General features: G+C 39.1%; 2 protein-coding genes across 2 annotated transcripts in view; one reads left to right on the top strand and one right to left on the bottom strand.

Annotated features, from left to right (window-relative positions):
- The first annotated feature begins 181 nt into the window (after window positions 1-181).
- Window positions 182-16,071, top strand: part of LOC113562716 (DNA polymerase alpha catalytic subunit-like) — a 16,737-nt gene continuing 847 nt past the window's right edge. Inside the window, exons 1-4 of the mRNA XM_026972889.1 lie at window positions 182-547; window positions 636-837; window positions 899-1,167; window positions 1,285-1,401. Of these exons, the coding sequence (XP_026828690.1) occupies window positions 227-547; window positions 636-837; window positions 899-1,167; window positions 1,285-1,401 (909 nt within the window). The 5' untranslated portion in view covers window positions 182-226. The remainder of the gene's footprint in view (window positions 548-635; window positions 838-898; window positions 1,168-1,284; window positions 1,402-16,071) is intronic.
- The window catches only part of LOC105286186 (tudor domain-containing protein 7A), a 22,866-nt gene continuing 11,957 nt past the window's right edge, over window positions 5,163-16,071 (bottom strand). The window contains exons 11-17 of the mRNA XM_011350942.3: window positions 10,901-11,146; window positions 10,481-10,813; window positions 10,168-10,385; window positions 9,798-9,996; window positions 7,145-7,254; window positions 6,913-7,064; window positions 5,163-6,838 (exon numbers count right to left, since the gene is read on the bottom strand). Of these exons, the coding sequence (XP_011349244.1) occupies window positions 6,579-6,838; window positions 6,913-7,064; window positions 7,145-7,254; window positions 9,798-9,996; window positions 10,168-10,385; window positions 10,481-10,813; window positions 10,901-11,146 (1,518 nt within the window). The 3' untranslated portion in view covers window positions 5,163-6,578. The remainder of the gene's footprint in view (window positions 6,839-6,912; window positions 7,065-7,144; window positions 7,255-9,797; window positions 9,997-10,167; window positions 10,386-10,480; window positions 10,814-10,900; window positions 11,147-16,071) is intronic.

The raw sequence follows: 16,071 nt of genomic DNA, 5'->3' as shown, positions 1-16,071 counted from the left end.
ACTTTGTAAGAAAGCATTTCTAAGCAAACTCGATATAAGAATTTTTTCTTATTTCCACTAGTAGAATATGCTCCCGCAGTTTGTCGGTTAAAACCCGGGACACCCTGTATATTTTTATATAATTATTATTATTTTATAATTATTATTCAAGAGTTTGTTTTTACTATATTATGAATTGCAGCTAACAAAAGTTGCTACGAAAAGCGATGAACCACAAACAACTACCATGGATGATGTGTATAAGGAGTTTGATGAATACGCCAATAAGATGCGTATAAAGGAATTCGCCTGCCGAGAAGTGAACAAGTACTATTCCTTCGAGAAAGAGGGCACGCCGAAGAATTGCGATTATTTGGAGGTCAGATATAACGCGCGCTATCCAGCAGTCAGTGCCGATTATTCGGGTCCAGCGATCGAACGTGTCTTTGGGGCAACGGTGAATGCATTGGAGCTGTTACTCATAGAACGAAAAATTAAAGGGCCTTGCTGGTTAGATATCAAGAATGTGTCGCCCACCGCAGGACGGGTCGCTTGGTGTCCACAAATAGTACGTGAAAAATCTAAAGTATTAATTTGTGATTTATTTTATGATGATGAGAAACCGGCGCGGTGCAACTTATGCTGTAATGCAACAGGTGGTCACTTCCGCAATGGAAAATATATCGTCATGCTCCGAGGAGAAGCCCAAACCTCCAATGGTGATAGCTACTCTAAACGTGAGAATGTCGTTGAACGCGAAGCTGCAGAATGAAGTGATAATGGTTGCTGCGTTGATTCACCAGAAGTATAATATCGATAAGGAGTCGCCAAAGCCGCCTTATGAACGCCAGTTTTGTTGTACGTCATTTTTGCATCCTTTACGTATCGTGTTTCTTTGTAAACGTATGATTCTTTGCAGTTGTTACGCGCCCGCGAGATACTCCGTGGCCACGTCAAGCGCGAGATGCCTTCTTGAGGATCCCGAACACCGAAGTAATAAGATGCGAAACCGAGAGCGAGTTACTCGAGGAGGTGCTGATTCTCATGCAGAAAGCAGATCCGGATCTGATAATAGGCTACGACTGCGCATTTCAATTTGATGTTCTGATGCAGAGAATATTTACGCTAAAAGTATCGAATTGGAACAGAATGGGAAGATTGAAGTCGACGACTGTTCCTCTACTCCGGGTAAATATACCTGATCCGTGATATTCTTAAAGTTCCAATTGAAGTTGACACGAGCAGTAATAAAATTAGTATTACTTTTATATAACGTACTCCAGTCATAAAGGCAAACTTTCACAGGGGAAAATCATCCTCAATCAAGCGTTCGTCGGCCGTCCAATTTGTGACATACAGGTTTCGGCGAAGGAATTGAACTTGAAAGTCAGAAGTTACGATCTACAATCACTTTGCACCGCAGTAAGTTACGCAGCTGCGTTTACCTTACCGTGCCTTCAATTTCTCTCAAAAGTCTGAATTGGTTTTTGACAAATTTTTTTAGGTATTAAAAACGAAAGAACACCTCGTGTCTCCCGCGAGGGATGATTCACCGTACGAACGGTCACGACTGAAACAAATATCCGGCCAGCCGCTCTATCTGTCCTCCCGGATCGAATTGCAACATTACATCCCACACAATCGAAGACCCGCGCGATGGAGATCCGCAAGACCTAACTGTGCACCGAAGCTCCGCCGTCGCTTGAGGGAAGTGGAAGACAACTCGAAAATGAGGACATAGGTATCGTCTGTATGCAATAATCTCTAGAAGATCGAACTCAATGCTGTTGAAGACGCTCTCCCGACGGCACTCGCTGTGAGCATATTGATTCACTACAAAGAATCGCCGAAGGGATGCACTTACAGCTATTGGAAAGAGCTCTGCCGGAAGCGAGAAAAGCATTATGCGGACCTCGAGCTTTCAGCGCTGACACGAGCGGTAGGAAGTCTCGGGCCCCGTCAGGAGTTCCGGCCGCGTTCAGCCTACGCTAACCTCGTTCTCTCCGCGCGTACAACGTGTTTGGAACGGACGAGCGAAAGACGAAGAAGACGACCACTGACTACTGTCCGCACATGGCGAACGGCCCGCAAAAGCGCGAAAGCAGCACGACATCGACAGACTTTCGGCATGATTGCAAAGACCCGACACAGGCTTCTGTCCGAAGTTGCTCGTGTGCGCAGCGCTCCATGCGGCGAGTTCCCGCACGAGAAGTTCCTCCGGATCGGTTCTCTTATACCCGAGAATGCATATAGCGCCATCCGCGCCTCGCGGCAATAATTCGACGAAATCCTTCCCGCAATCGACAGCTTTGTTCGAAAAAACGAACCCGCAGTTCCGCACGTCGCGCGTTCCGGTCACGCAAGTTCGTCGACGGTGAGCGCACTGCACCGTAACAGAACTCAATAATACACGCATCGGGTGACACGCTCGGGATCTCGACAGATGAAAGAATAAGATCCATACACGGAGTCCGAGAGATGACAGTTCGCAAATTAGCGACGCCACGTTCGTCATAGAGCATTAATATTTTTGTGCTACTGCATACTTATTTGCAAGTCCAATTTTTTTATGTCCTGATCTTTCACATAAGTTTCCGAGTTATTCTCTTTCCCTCGTATGAACATTATAAGAATATTGCTAATTCTTCAATCGATTTACATCAATCCCAATTATTAATCTTATTTATCCTAAAACACTTCAAAAAATTACAAACTATGTATAGTTAAGGGGGGAACCTGCTTTAGAACGTTGAAAATAAGGTATAATTTTACGAATTTTTTTGGAGAAACTATACAGCGGATCATTATAAACTTTGATGCATTTATTAGTACATGTTTAAAGATAAAAAAATTATTTTTTGATTTGAATATATCGCCTGTAGAGGTCGTCCTGGAGGCATCTTAGTGCAGCCGGCATTGTAAATTGGTGAGCATTCTCCTGCCTCCAAATTTCATCCAAACTGAAAAATTGAAATATTTTCTCGTTATTTATGAATTCCCATCGTCGATGAACCTTTAATATTCATAAAAACATTAAGTTAAACAATTACTTTTGCATGAAAAAGTTCAACAACTTTGCCTAAAAATCATACTTTTGTGTTCTAAGCTCCACCATTTTGGCACTTTTCAACTTTTTTCTTCTCTCTTTGGTTCATCGACGATGGGAATTCATAAATAACGAGAAAATATTTCAATTTTTCAGTTTGGATGAAATTTGGAGGCAGGAGAATGCTCACCAATTTGCAATGCCGGCGACGCGGCTGCACTAAGATTTCTCCAGGACGACCTCTACAAGCGATATATTCAAATCAAAAAATAATTTTTTTATCTTTAAACATGTACTAATAAATGCATCAAAGTTTTATAATGATCCACTGTATAGTTTCTCCAACAACAATTCGTAAAATATACCTTATTTTCAGCGTTCTAAAGCAGGCTCCCCCCTTAAGGGGATGCTGGAGTTGCTAGTGAACTATTTTTCACTATAGCGATGGTAATTGCAGTTTCGAAAATTCTCTTTATCGCTTGTGCAGAATAAAAAATCCTTTCCACAAATGAAGTATAGATAAAAAGAAAGTCCGCTCTACAGGACTTTATATTCAAAATGGAACAAAGTTAGAAAAGACAAATGCAAGTTTTTAACTTTTTGCCATTTTGAGTATAAAGTCCTGTAGAGCGGACTTTCTTTCTATCTATACTTCATTTGTGGAAAAGGATTTTTTATTCTGCACAAGCGATAAAGAGAATTTTCGAAACTGCAATTACCATCGCTATAGTGAAAAAATAGTTCACTAGCAACTCCAGCATCCCCTTAAGGGGGAAACCTGCTTTAGAACGTTGAAAATAAGGTATAATTTTACGAATTTTTTTTGGAGAAACTATACAGCGGATCATTATAAAACTTTGATGCATTTATTAGTACATGTTTAAAGATAACAAAAATTATTTGTTGATTTGAATATATCGCCTGTAGAGGTCGTCCTGGAGGCATCTTAGTGCAGCCGGCATTGTAAATTGGTGAGCATTCTCCTGCCTCCAAATTTCATCCAAACTGAAAAATTGAAATATTTTCTCGTTATTTATGAATTCCCATCGTCGATGAACCTTTAATATTCATAAAAACATTAAGTTAAACAATTATTTTTGCATGAAAAAGTTCAACAACTTTGCCTAAAAATCATACTTTTGTGTTCTAAGCTCCACCATTTTGGCACTTTTCAACTTTTTTCTTCTCTCTTTGGTTCATCGACGATGGGAATTCATAAATAACGAGAAAATATTTCAATTTTTCAGTTTGGATGAAATTTGGAGGCAGGAGAATGCTCACCAATTTGCAATGCCGGCGACGCGGCTGCACTAAGATTTCTCCAGGACGACCTCTACAAGCGATATATTCAAATCAAAAAATAATTTTGTTATCTTTAAACATGTACTAATAAATGCATCAAAGTTTTATAATGATCCGCTGTATAGTTTCTCCAAAAACAATTCGTAAAATATACCTTATTTTCAGCGTTCTAAAGCAGGCTCCCCCCTTAAGGTGATCTGGAGTCGTCTGTATTACCGGCGGAATTGGTCGATCTTACTGTACTAATTACTCTTTAATGATTGTATAGAATGAAAAATCCTTCTCCACGATTAAAGTATACAAAGAAATATACCGAGCGAAACTCGACTTTATGTTAAAAACGAGAAAAAAATTTACAGTTTTATTATCGGCTTATTGTGACGTCACCTCGTACATTAATGTTCTTAATATAAATGTTTTGCAGTTTGTGTGGCCAAAATTCGATAATCGCAAGGACGGAACAAAATGAAAGAATATGGGGAAGCTTTTAGAAATGAGTTTAGAAGCCTAGTGTAAAAGTAATTAGTGCAGAAAGATTCGTGATCATCTCGTGCCTACGTATGCCTGTGAAATCATGGCTGAATAAAAAATTGTGATTTTTTTCCGTTTGGAAAGTTAAGTCCTGCCTTTCACATTACATTATTGCGTGTACTTTCATCGTGGAAAAGGATTTTTCATTCTGTGAATTCAATAAAAAGAAATGCAGGAAAATCACCGATTCCGCCGGTAATTCAGACACCGCGACGGAGCTCACTGGCCACTCCAGGATCCCTTTAATAAAAAAACGAGTGTAATAATCGATGAGAATATAAAGTGTATGCAAAAGTGATTGTACTTAAATTTTATTTATGCCTTTATTTTTAACTTTAATCTCAAATCGTTAGAAAAATAAAAATATTCGTTACAAATAAATTCTACAAGAATTTCGGAAAGGATGTTTACAACATGGTAATAAAGTGAACTAGGTATCTAAACAATCCAAAAGTTAAATCACATTAATCACGGAAGCGACTATATTCAATGCATGTATAATAGCCCAACACGTCACCTACGCTTACATATAGTTGCTAGTTTCTGAATTGCACGTGCAAGAAGACGTAAGTTGTATCGTTTACATTTAAAAGCGGTTTCACCATCTTTGCGCAGGAAAAATTACAATTTGTATCGTGACACTGTGATACACGCGCAACGATTTATACCTTCGAACCAAACCGATACAATTGGAAGAATTCTCGAGAAGGTAATACTTTGCTTACTGCATACTCCGCAGTCTACTCGCGATACGCAACTGTGTAAATGACGATGAACAGCGCAAACTGTTAAACTAAAAACTGTTAAACTACTTTTCTAGGCTCTGAATCGAAAAGACAACACCATCGTCTCTGCGATTTGATTAAATCCTTTCTTCCTCTTCACGTTGCAGTAATCTCGCTCTCTTCATTCTGTTCTCTCGCACATCTTATTGTTATGCCGAGACTTTCTAATATACAAGCGAGACAAACTTTTAACATCCAGTTGACATCAAACACAGTTCAATATAAAAAAAGGAATATATAGATATAACTAATACCTGTACGTACATACATAAAATATATACATATATGTATATATATTTCTTTTTTAAGATATGGAATGCTTTTATTAATGAATGTTCATAATACACAGCCAATATTGCCATTGGACAATTATACTGTTCAACATCTTATAAAATTATCTTATTATAAAATGAACATGGAATTAAAAAAATAACGTAATGCTTTTTTTTAAACTACAATGCTAAATACTTGGCACGAATTAATAATGCTTCCAAAAATATAATTATCTTCTAACAAAACGAGTAAATGAACTACACAATTACAACACACATTAACAATATATCTCTGTACATGTAACTGTAATAACGAGCGTGAAAAGGAAATAAAGGAAACTTGGTGAACAATGATGCTTTGCGAAACATCGCAACGACTGTACATGTAATGATAATGTTGTACTATATAACATAATCCTTTTAAAAGGATACGAACTTGAAATAAATGTCTTTCAATAAATTATGTATGTGTTACTTGCCCATCTTTTACTATTAAAAAAAAGAATATCTTTCTGGACAGTAATTACGGTTAAATTCAAAGTCGAACGTTGACTTGTCCTTTTACGTTTCCAGGCATGGGACCGTGCTACTTTAGAATAATAATACGTACGTAAGAACCGTAATAAAAAATAGATATTCCCGTACACTATTCAACGTAATGAGCTAACTAGACGAAAATTGCTCCTCGAATCCATCGATGAATTTGGCACGTTTCTCTTCGATCAATAGCCTGTCAATATATATGTCCTTGTCTTTGTGTGTACTGGTGTCGACTAATCGTAAACCGAGTACAGTACCGTTAGCTGGCGAGAAGTTGTCGAATACAGATTCGACGACCACCGACACGAAATCCCTGTCGAGTACTAGATCCTTGAATCTGACGCAATCAGCTACCGACCAATCGGTATTTATCGGTTCTATCCCTAGTCGATGCAAAAAAAAAACAAATATAAGATTAAGATTTTCTCGGAGAACAGTCGTGAGAAAAGATTCTTACCGACAAGTTTAGCCTTCACCGCTTGATACGGCAATTTCAGGAACTCGCTCTTCAGGGACTGCAAACAATGGCGCGACACTATCGTCACGTCCCCGTAATCGCAGAAGTATACTGATACTTCATTATCACTGATGATGTTGGTAACGTACACTCTGAAAAGCGATAAGGTATTTCGACGATGTTCGGAAACACCGCTTTAACACAAGATACAAAAGACGCAATTGTTGCTTACCTATACCAGTCGTTCCGAAATTTGCCCGCGTACAGCTTGCCCTCGCCAATAGATTCTAATGGTGGGCCAGAAAATGTCTCGTAGCACTTTTGCAACTCGAGCATCATCATCTGGAAATAACGGAATAATGCATCGATATAAATCTGTCGTTTGATCGTTCGAGTTAAGGGGGGAGCCTGCTTTAGAACGCTGAAAATAAGGTATATTTTACGAATTGTTTTTGGAGAAACTATACAGCGGATCATTATAAAACTTTGATGCATTTATTAGTACATGTTTAAAGATAAAAAAATTATTTTTTTATTTGAATATATCGCTTGTAGTAGAGGTCGTCCTGGAGAAATCTTAGTGCAGCCGCGTCGCCGGCATTGCAAATTGATGAGCATTCTTCCTGCCTCCAAATTTCGTCTGAACTGAAAAATTGAAATACGTTCTCGTTATTTATGAATTCCCATCGTCGATGAACTAAAGAGAGAAGAAAAAAGTTGAAAAGTGCCAAAATGGTGGAGTTTAGAACACAAAAGTACGATTTTTAGGCAAAGTTTTTGAACTTTTTCATGCAAAAATAATTGTTTAACTTAATGTTTTTATGAATATTAAAGGTTCATCGACGATGGGAATTCATAAATAACGAGAACATATTTCAATTTTTCAGTTTAGACGAAATTTGGAGGCAGGAGAATGCTCACCAATTTACAATGCCGGCTGCACTAAGATGCCTCCAGGACGACCTCTACAGGCGATATATTCAATCAACAAATAATTTTGTTATCTTTAAACATGTACTAATAAATGCATCAAAGTTTTATAATGATCCGCTGTATAGTTTCTCCAAAACAATTCGTAAAATTATACCTTATTCTCAACGTTCTAAAGCAGGTTCCCCCCTTAAGGGGATGCTGGAGTTGCTAGTGAACTATTTTTTCACTATAGCGATGGTAATTGCAGTTTCGAAAATTCTCTTTATCGCTTGTGCAGAATAAAAAATCCTTTTCCACAAATGAAGTACAGATAGAAAGAAAGTCCGCTCTACAGGACTTTATACTCAAAATGGAAAAAAGTTAAAAACTTGCATTTGTCTTTTCTAACTTTTTTCCAATTTGAATATAAAGTCCTGTAGAGCGGACTTTCTTTCTATCTATACTTCATTTGTGGAAAAGGATTTTTTATTTTGCACAAGCGATAAAGAGAATTTTCGAAACTGCAATTACCATCGCTATAGTGAAAAAATAGTTCACTAGCAACTCCAGCATCCCCTTAAGGGGGGAGCCTGCTTTAGAACGCTGAAAATAAGGTATATTTTACGAATTGTTGTTGGAGAAACTATACAACGGATCATTATAAAACTTTGATGCATTTATTAGTACATGTTTAAAGATAAAAAAATTATTTTTTTATTTGAATATATCGCTTGTAGTAGAGGTCGTCCTGGAGAAATCTTAGTGCAGCCGCGTCGCCGGCATTGCAAATTGGTGAGCATTCTCCTGCCTCCAAATTTCGTCTAAACTGAAAAATTGAAATACGTTCTCGTTATTTATGAATTCCCATCGTCGATGAACCAAAGAGAGAAGAAAAAAGTTGAAAAGTGCCAAAATGGTGGAGCTTAGAACACAAAAGTACGATTTTTAGGCAAAGTTGTTGAACTTTTTCATGCAAAAATAATTGTTTAACTTAATGTTTTTATGAATATTAAAGGTTCATCGACGATGGGAATTCATAAATAACGAGAAAATATTTTAATTTTTCAGTTTGGATGAAATTTGGAGGCAGGAGAATGCTCACCAATTTACAATGCCGGCTGCACTAAGATGCCTCTAGGACGATCTCTACAGGCGATATATTCAATCAACAAATAATTTTGTTATCTTTAAACATGTACTAATAAATGCATCAAAGTTTTATAATGATCCGCTGTATAGTTTCTCCAAAAAAATTCGTAAAATTATACCTTATTTTCAACGTTCTAAAGCAGGTTCCCCCCTTAAGGGGATCCTGGAGTCGTCTGTATTACCGGCGGAATTGGTCGATCTTACTGTACTAATTACTCTTTAATGATTGTATAGAATGAAAAATCCTTCTCCACGATTAAAGTATACAAAGAAATATACCGAGCGAAACTCGACTTTATGTTAAAAACGACAACAAAATTTACAGTTTTATTATCGACTTATTGTGACGTCACCTCGTACATTAATGTTCTTAATATAAATGTTTTGCAGTTTGTGTGGCCAAAATTCGATAATCGCAAGGACGGAACAAAATGAAAGAATATGGGGAAGCTTTTAGAAATGAGTTTAGAAGCCTAGTGTAAAAGTAATTAGTGCAGAAAGATTCGTGATCATTTCGTGCCTACGTATGCCTGTGAAATCGTGGCTGAATAAAAAATTGTGATATTTTTTTTCCGTTTGGAAAGTTAAGTCCTGCCTTTCACATTACATTATTGCGTGTACTTTCATCGTGGAAAAGGATTTTTCATTCTGTGAATTCAATAAAAAGAAAATGCAGGAAAATCATCGATTCCGCCGGTAAGTTAGACGCCGCGACGGAGTTCACTGGCCACTCCAGGATCCCCTTAAGTCGAATTAGTAACATTGAATTATCACCTTAATATCTTAGATTAATAACTTATTATCTTAGATTCAATTTTTATTACCTGCAATTTGCTACCACTGTCCCGCGGTTGTACGATAAAGTGTCCCGGATGTGCGGCCAGTGTTACATGAACGTCGAAATAATGGCCGATGTCTGAAATCTCGGGTGGATTCAGCTTGCTGGCGGCCTCGAGCGCGCGCGAATTCTTTCGCTCCAAACGTTTTTTCGTCTTGACGTTGTTGTTGCTGTCTCCATTGGCCCTGCAAACGGTAAAGTGTCTTTGTTAAATTCATATATACGTTGTCTCAAAAGATGGAAAATTATCTTTAAAAAAATGTGATCGATCTAACGATTAATAGATACATTAAACATGTCAAGCGCCGTAAACATCACGAAACTTGTTTTATTGACTAGATACGAATATAACTTACTTTGCCAGCTCAAGGTCGTAAAGCAACGAAGTGTTTATGCAACCCAGCAAATTGTTTGGTCCAACTCTCTTGAAGATCTGGACCGTCGGAACTCCGTTGCTGATATCTTTGATCTTCGCCAGAAGCAGGTCCTCGTCGGAGACGAGCTCGCGGAAGCGAGTCACGAATCTCTCGTCGTGCGTCGACTGGTCGATTTGATGTAAGGAGATTTGCGTGGCCTATTGTTTTTTATACATACACACAAACGTAAATATCGATATTATGAGATATTAAAGAATTAAACTGGAGAAAAATTCGTTTTTTTTTCTTTTACCTGTGGAGGAATGCACTGCAGACCCATCGAGGCCATGTCCGTCTGAAGCAGATCTTGCCTCGATATCGTAATGGTTCGACCGATGTCCATTAAAAATACAGTTACTTTGTTTCGGTCAGGAACGGTCTGTACAGCTCTCGCCCTGTACAGCTGCGAGTCGCACTTCACGAAATACATCTTCGTGAAGTTGATCTGTCCCGTCACCGAGGGACACATGCTGTCGTCAACGGGCATGTGCGACATTAAGCAGTTTCTACCCGCGGAGTTCAACTGCGCGTAGATCTTTCCATTTTCGTCTATATGCGTGACGTACATTTCCACCAATCGTCCTGGCTGCAAAGGCACAAAACCGTACATAGAAAATTAGAATTACCGTCTAAAATAATTTTTTCAAACAAAGATTTATTTAAAGATAATTACTTGCATCGCGGATGCATCAATAAGTCCGTCGATGATCTTTTCGAATAAAACTTGATTGATATCGACGTCATCGTCTCCGCTGGTGTCATAGAACGTAACTCTCGCGTATGAACCATACTTGTCGACGTTCGTGCTGTGTACTCGGACTAAGAACACTCGATCACCGAGAAGGAGGTTTTCAATTTCAGCGATTGCCTGAGGACAATCGCGGAAGTTCTCTAATCCCAGGAGAGCTACTCTGATCGCCTACGAGACAGAAATGCGATCAACGTAAAGTGCGATCGAGTCGAACAGAACTCGATTAAGGGGAGAGCCTGCTTTAGAACGCTGAAAATAAGGTATATTTTACGAATTGTTTTTGGAGAAACTATACAGTGGATCATTATAAAACTTTGATGCATTTATTAGTACATGTTTAAAGATAAAAAAATTATTTTTTTATTTGAATATATCGCTTGTAGAGGTCGTCCTGGAGAAATCTTAGTGCAGCCGCGTCGCCGGCATTGCAAATTGGTGAGCATTCTCCTGCCTCCAAATTTCGTCTAAACTGAAAAATTGAAATACGTTCTCGTTATTTATGAATTCCCATCGTCGATGAACCAAAGAGAGAAGAAAAAAGTTGAAAAGTGCCAAAATGGTGGAGCTTAAAACACAAAAGTACGATTTTTAGGCAAAGTTGTTGAACTTTTTCATGCAAAAGTAATTGTTTAACTTAATGTTTTTATGAATATTAAAGGTTCATCGACGATGGGAATTCATAAATAACGAGAACATATTTCAATTTTTCAGTTTGGATGAAATTTGGAGGCAGGAGAATGCTCACTAATTTACAATGCCGGCTGCACTAAGATGCCTCCAGGACGACCTCTACAGGCGATATATTCAAATCAAAAAATGTTTTTTATCTTTAAACATGTACTAATAAATGCATAAAAGGTTTATAATGATCCGCTGTATAGTTTCTCCAAAAAAATTCGTAAAATTATACCTTATTTTCAACGTTCTAAAGCAGGCTCCCCCCTTAAACACGCGTGATTTACCTGGGCCGACAGAGTGCAGAACCGCTTGTCCAAGGGATGCAGCACGTCGGGTTTGTACTGCCCCTCGTATCCCTCGTCGATGAAGAACACCGTGGCAACTTCGGTGTCCGAGTCGATATCTATGCATTGCACTCGGTGCCAGTAATCGTCCTCCAGAATGGCATAGAAGTCACCGATAACGCACGTCGTCGTCGTCGCAGGTTTTTTTATCTCGTTGTAATGCCTCGTCATCTCGTTCGTCATGTCGACAAAATTGTCCTGAAGAAAGAACAAAGCCCTTAGCTCGCACGGAGAAGTCGCAATGAAATCGATCTACTGCGCAATCCGCTTACGTTGTAGTCGTCATCGATGAGTCGGACCCAAATCTCGACGGTGCTCGTGACGCAGGTGGTGTACACGTTCCATATGGTCGTCCCAGGTACTTCCAGTTTGTCAGGTGCGGCAGGTCCGATCGGACTCAACAGTATCTTGTCGCTCGACGTGAGATTGTCCGATACGTTCTTATTTATGGATGCCGAACCTTCCGATCGCTGGAATAAGAAAATTAACGTTTAATTGGATTTTCGTAATGAAAATTGACCTCGATTAAGAAACAATCGCATGCACGCGTATATTGTATTGGGTTGTTCGGAAAGTAATTTCGTTTTTCACAAAGCGATGTCGTTAGTCGCGTTCCTCCATACTTAATCTTACTCTAAGCGGCAAATTCGTTTTATATTTTGACAACTGACATTTCAGACGTCATTTAGTATCTTATTGTGTTGCGATCTGTCAAGTAATTGTTTTTTGGCATCACATCAAACATGGAAAATCAAAGTGAGCATTTTCGTAATACTTTGCTTTTTTACTACCGAAAGGGTAAAAATGCAGTGCAAGCGAGAAAAAATTGTGTACCGTGTACGGAGAAGATGTATTGAGTGAACGTCAGTATCAGAATTGGTTTTCGAAATTTCGTACTGGAAATTTCGATTTGAAAGATGCACCACGTTCAGGTCGGCCAATTAAAGCTGATGACGAGAAAATAAAGGCTCTGGTGGATGCAAACCGTCGCATAACAACACGCGAAATTGCTGAAAAGTTAAATTTATCGAATTCGACCGTTTACGATCATTTGAAACGCCTTGGATTCGTTTCGAAGCTCGATATTTGGGTTCCACACAATTTAAAGGAAATTGACTTGATTCGACGCATTACCATCTGCGATTCATCGTTGAAACGTGAAGAAAATGAACCATTTTTGAAGCGAATCATAACTGGAGATGAAAAATGGATTGTTTACGACAATGTTAAGCGAAAACGATCATGGTCCAGGCAAGATGAACCTGCTCAATCGACATCCAAGGCAGATATTCATCAAAAGAAGATCATGCTTTCTGTATGGTGGGATTGGAAGGGAATCGTATTTTTCGAGCTACTACCAAGCAACCAGACGATTGATTCGAAAGTGTATTGTCGTCAGCTGGATGAATTGGATGCTGCCATCAAGCAGAAGCGACCGGAATTGGCGAATAGGAAAGGTGTCGTATTCCATCACGACAATGCCGGACCACACACAAGTTGGTCACTCGCCAGAAGCTTTTACAGCTTGGATGGGATGTGCTACCACACCCACCATACTCTCCTGATCTGGCACCATCCGATTACCATTTTTTCCGGTCTCTACAAAATTGAAGCAAGTGGTTTTTTGACGGCCTTCATTTCGAATCGAAGTTTACATTGTTCAAAGAATTTTGTAGAGACCGGAAAAAATGGTAATCGATGGTGCAGATAGGGAGTATGGTGGGATGTGGTAGACATCCCATCCAGCCTTGTAAAAGCTTCGGCGAGTGACAAACTTGTGTGTGGTTCCGGCATTGTCGTGATGGAATACGACAACCTTTCCTTTCGCCAATTCCGGTCGCTTCTGCCTTGATGGAGCATCCAATCATCCAGCTGACGACAATACAACTTTCGAATCAATCGTCGGTTGCTTGGTAGTAGCTCGAAAAATTACGATTCCTTCCAATCCCACCATACAGAAGCATGACTTCTTTTGATGAATATCTGCCTTGGATGTCCGTTGAGCAGGTTCATCCTTGCCTGGAACCATGACGTTTCGCTTAACATGTTCGTAAATCCATTTTTCATCTCCAGTTTATGATTCGCTTCAAAAAATGGTTTCATTTTCTTCACGTTTCAACGACTGAATCGCAGATGGTTAATGCGTAGAATCAAAGTCATTTCTTTAAATTGTGTGGAACGCAAATATCGAGCTTCGAAACGAATCCAAGGGTTCTCAAATGATCGTAAACGGTCGATTTCATAAATTTAACTTTTCAGCAATTTCGCGTGTTGTTTATGCGACGTTGTTGCATCCACCAGAGCCTTTTTATTTTCTCGGTCTCAGCTTTAATTGGCCGACCTGACCGTGGTGCATCTTTTCAAATCGAAATTTCCGTAACGAAATTTGAAAACCATTCTGATACTGGACCCGTTTCACGTCAATACATTTCTCGTAGCACGGCTACACATTTTTCTCTGCTTGCACTGCATTTTACCTTTCGGTAGTAAAAAAGCAAAGTATTACGAAAATGCTCACTTTGATCTTTCCATGTTTCGATGTGTGCCAAAAAACAATTAACTTGACAGATCGCAACACAACTAAGATACTAATGACGTCTGAAATGTCAGTTGTTCCAAAATATAAAAAAGAATTTGCCGCTTTAGAGTAGATTAAGTATCAGGAACCGACTAACGACATCGCTCTTGGTGAAAAACGACATTACTTTCCGAACAACCCAATACAATATACGCGGCATCGATTGTTCTCTTAATCGAGGTCAATTTTCATTACGAAAATCCATTAAACGTTAATTCTTTCTTATTCCAGCGATCGGAAGGGTTCGGCATCCATAATAAGAACGTATTCGGACATCTCACGTCGAGCGACAAGATACTGTTGAGTCCGCATCGGACCTGCCGCCCTGACAAACTGGAAGTACTGGACGACCTAATGGAACGTGTACACCACTGCGTTCACGACACCGTGCGATTTGGGTCCGACTCATCGGATGACGACTACAACGTAAGCGGATTGCGCAAGAGATCGATTTCATTTGCGACTTCTCCGTGCGAGCTAAAGGGCTTTGGTTCTTTCTTCAGGACAATTTTGTCGACATGACGAACGGAGATGAACCGAGGTATTCAACGAGATAAAAACCTGCGACGACGACGACGTGCGGTTTATCGGTGATCTATGCATTCTGGGAGGACGATTACTGGCACGAGTGCAAATGTCATAGATATCGACTCGACGCACCGAGTTGCACGGTGTTCTTCATCGACGAGGGATTACGAGGGGCAGTACAAACCGTCCGTGCCTGCATCGCCTTGGAACAAGCGGTTCTGCACTCTGTCGGCCCAGGTAAATCACGCGTGTTTAAGGGGGAGAGGCCTGCTTTGAGAACGTTGAAAATAAGGTATCTTTTACGAATTTTGTTTGAGAAACTATACAGCGATCATTATAAACCTTTATGCATTTATTAGTGAACATGTTTAAAGATAAAAAACATTTTTTGCTTTGAAATTATATCGCCTGTAGAGGTCGTCCTGAGGCACTTAGTGCAGCCGCATGTAATTGTGAGCATTCTCCCTGCCTCCAAATTCATCCAAACTGAAAAAATTGAAATTTTTCGGTTTATTTGATGAATTCCCATTCGTCGTGAACCTTAATATTCATAAAAACATTAAGTTAAACTAATTATTTTGCATGAAAAGTTCACCAACTTTGCCTAAAATCGTACTTTGTGTGTTATCTAAGCTCCACCATTTTGGCACTTTTCAACTTGTTTTCTTCTTTTTGGTCATCGACGATGGGCATTCATAAATAACGAAGAAGTATTTCAATTTTTTCAAGTTTGCGAGAAAATTTGGAGGCAAGGAGAAATGCTCACCAATTTAGCAATGCCGGTCGGCTGCACTAAGATTCCTCAGGACGACCTCTACAAGACGATAATTCAAATAACAAATAATTTTTTTATTCTTTTAAACATTACTTATAAATGCCATCATAGTTTTATAAATGATACCGCGTATAGTTTTTCCTCCAAAAACAATTTCGTAAAAAATATACCTTATTTCAGCCGTTTCAAG

Source organism: Ooceraea biroi, chromosome 10, assembly GCF_003672135.1.
Source record: "Ooceraea biroi isolate clonal line C1 chromosome 10, Obir_v5.4, whole genome shotgun sequence".
Taxonomy (NCBI): Eukaryota; Metazoa; Arthropoda; class Insecta; order Hymenoptera; family Formicidae; genus Ooceraea; species Ooceraea biroi.
Note: the sequence above shows the minus strand (reverse complement) of the source record. Positions and strands in the feature narration are given on the sequence as shown.